The sequence below is a fragment of the Alosa alosa genome, chromosome 15 (genome assembly GCF_017589495.1).
Source record: "Alosa alosa isolate M-15738 ecotype Scorff River chromosome 15, AALO_Geno_1.1, whole genome shotgun sequence".
Taxonomy (NCBI): domain Eukaryota; kingdom Metazoa; phylum Chordata; class Actinopteri; order Clupeiformes; family Clupeidae; genus Alosa; species Alosa alosa.
In genome coordinates this window covers 13935503-13938002 of record NC_063203.1, presented here as the reverse complement: position 1 = coordinate 13938002, position 2500 = coordinate 13935503, and the positions used below count along the sequence as shown (strand labels likewise).

General features: G+C 42.9%; 1 protein-coding gene across 3 annotated transcripts in view; it reads left to right on the top strand.

The window, feature by feature from the left end:
- Nucleotides 1-2500, top strand: part of pdgfd (platelet derived growth factor d) — a 48832-nt gene that overhangs the window by 39190 nt on the left and 7142 nt on the right. For 2 of the 3 annotated variants that reach the window (XM_048263816.1, XM_048263814.1), the window contains exon 5: nucleotides 2098-2302. In XM_048263816.1, the coding sequence (XP_048119773.1) occupies nucleotides 2098-2302 (205 nt within the window). The remainder of the gene's footprint in view (nucleotides 1-2097; nucleotides 2303-2500) is intronic. The other variant, XM_048263815.1, reaches the window with a different exon arrangement.

Genomic DNA, 2500 nt, shown 5'->3' with positions numbered 1-2500 from the left:
CAAGTTTTATTACATCCCTGAGCTTCCTACTCCACTGTTAGAGCTCTGAAGTGTTTGGTTGCGAGAGGAATTTATATATGACATAAAAGAATAATATGAATTCATGTTTTGGATAAGAAAGTAACAATGTCGCATGAAATTGGCATTCCCTCACACCTACAGTAAATGTTACCTCTGAAATCTGGGTCAATAAGAGATGCATGCTTTTGGATGAATAAAGTAGAGAGTATCTTTGGCTGTCTTGTTCATAAATGCAAGATCATGTTCTGAGCCTAATGAGCCTTTAGAGAGAGACATTTGTGTTATTCTTATTTTGGTATTAGACTGAATAAGCTATATTAAGGCCTGTGAAACGTTGGTATTTCAATACAAGTCTACTCTAAAACAGGCTAAAGGTAACTTGCCTAAGTGTAATTCACTAACATCAGCAGCTCCAAAGGACCCAGGCATGTTACAGCCTCTGTTGAGGACTATTATCAATGTGATTTTGATATTTGATACTGGAGTCATCTAACTGACCTGCTGATAATGTATCAGCATTGATGCACTTCACACCAAGGCAGTGTTGTATGCACAAATGCATTATTACACACACACACAGACACACACACACACACACACACACACACACACACACACACACACACACACACACACACACACACACACACACACACACACTGTCACAATGTGTTTCTGTGATCGTGCAACAAACGAGGAGCTATGTCTGTATGGGTGAAAAGTGCATGCATGTGCATGTATTTCTGCACACATGTTTTTTCAGGACACTTGTGAAGAAACAGAAACATACTACATGTGTTTTCTGCACATGTAGTATGTTTCTGTGTACAATATGAGGTTCCTGTGAGTCTGAGCTTCTGGGAAAGACTGCCTGTCCTGTGTCTAGTAGTACATATATATGTAGGTGAAATATTGCTGCAGGAACTGAAGCATTAAGCTAAACCTGAAACTAACAATATTTGTCCATACTGACCACATTCAGCGCATCATTTCACTCTCTCTGCTTCATCTAAACTCTTCATCCAGCCTATATCTTTCCTAACCTGTTGAGGAGTACAGTCGCAAATATGTGAATTGAACATTTGCAAACTTTGAGTTCCACACTATGATGCATTAATTAGCCTACCCTCAGATATTTTCCCCATACACTGTATAAAGAACACTGAAACTATAGATGATTTGCGTAGAATTCTAGAAGGAGCCACGAAAAGAATTCACTCCCCAACAGGCTAAGCAGGCTCAGTCTTCACCCATAGTTCTTTTGTTCTTTTCAGGGTTTGTGCTAAATGTCACTAAATGTCAGCAGACACCATCCCTCCTTGTCCTGTAATGTGTTAGTAGATGTAAACCAATGCCATTAAATGTTGTGTTTGGGCTAACTTTGCACTGAGCTGAGGTATCAGGACTGGAGCAGATCCGTGTTCCATTAGCCTTATCTCCCGTCAGCCTTCATCTTGCTTCCTCCATCTTCCCATAGTTCTGTGTGCCCTCAACCCTGTGTTCTAGTAAGACGCGAAACATCTGTGTTTTTCAATTCAACCGAGGTCTCATATTATTTTCATTTTAATGCTGGGAGTATAACCTAAATCTGGGCTAAAAACAACACAGGTTGTTTTGCACTACACTTAGTGGCCTATTTTCACTGTGGTAAACCTTAAGGATAATGGGGCTAAAGGAAATGCTATCTGATTACATCTGCACACTGTGGTTGACCTCCTTACTCTGTGGGTAGCCTACCTAAATGTGTCTGACCTAACTAAACATCAGCAGCTATGTAGTACCCAGGGCCTGATAACAAAAATATACTCAGGGCCAGCGAGTCTGCTTACACTTTGTGTCGAATACTATTAACGGGAGTTATCACAACTGGACATTGCAGCGTCCAGTCATACATTAACCTCCAATTTACCATATCTCCTCTTTCACACCTATCTGTTCTTCATCTTTCTATTCTTCCTCCCTCTCTATCCCCCTCTCCTGCTCACAAAGATTTCCAAAACACGACACCATCACTAGCCTCCCGCTCAGCCTGGTATCTCTTGCGACCTTGTGACCTTTGACCTCTGTGTGCTGTAGGCTCCATTGACGTATGTCTCGCCGGTGACGGAGCGTCCTCTGAGCATGGCGGAGCTGGACAAGGCCATCGCCTCCTTCAGCACGGTGGAGGACATGCTGAGGCACCTAAACCCGGAGTCCTGGCAGGAAGACATGGACAGCCTGTACCATGACACCAGCAGCCAGTACAGGCCCCGCGCCTACCACCACGACCGCAAAGGCAAGGGTGAGTGCACACACACACACACAAAATTGTAAATATACATATACATACACACACACACACACACACACACACACACACAAATCAGCACACTTCAACAGCCAATACAGGCCTATAGCCTTTACCATCGATATGTTTGTGGAGAACTGCCTCCTTAACTCGTCCAACTCCCATCATGTTTGTGGAGAACTACTTCCTCAA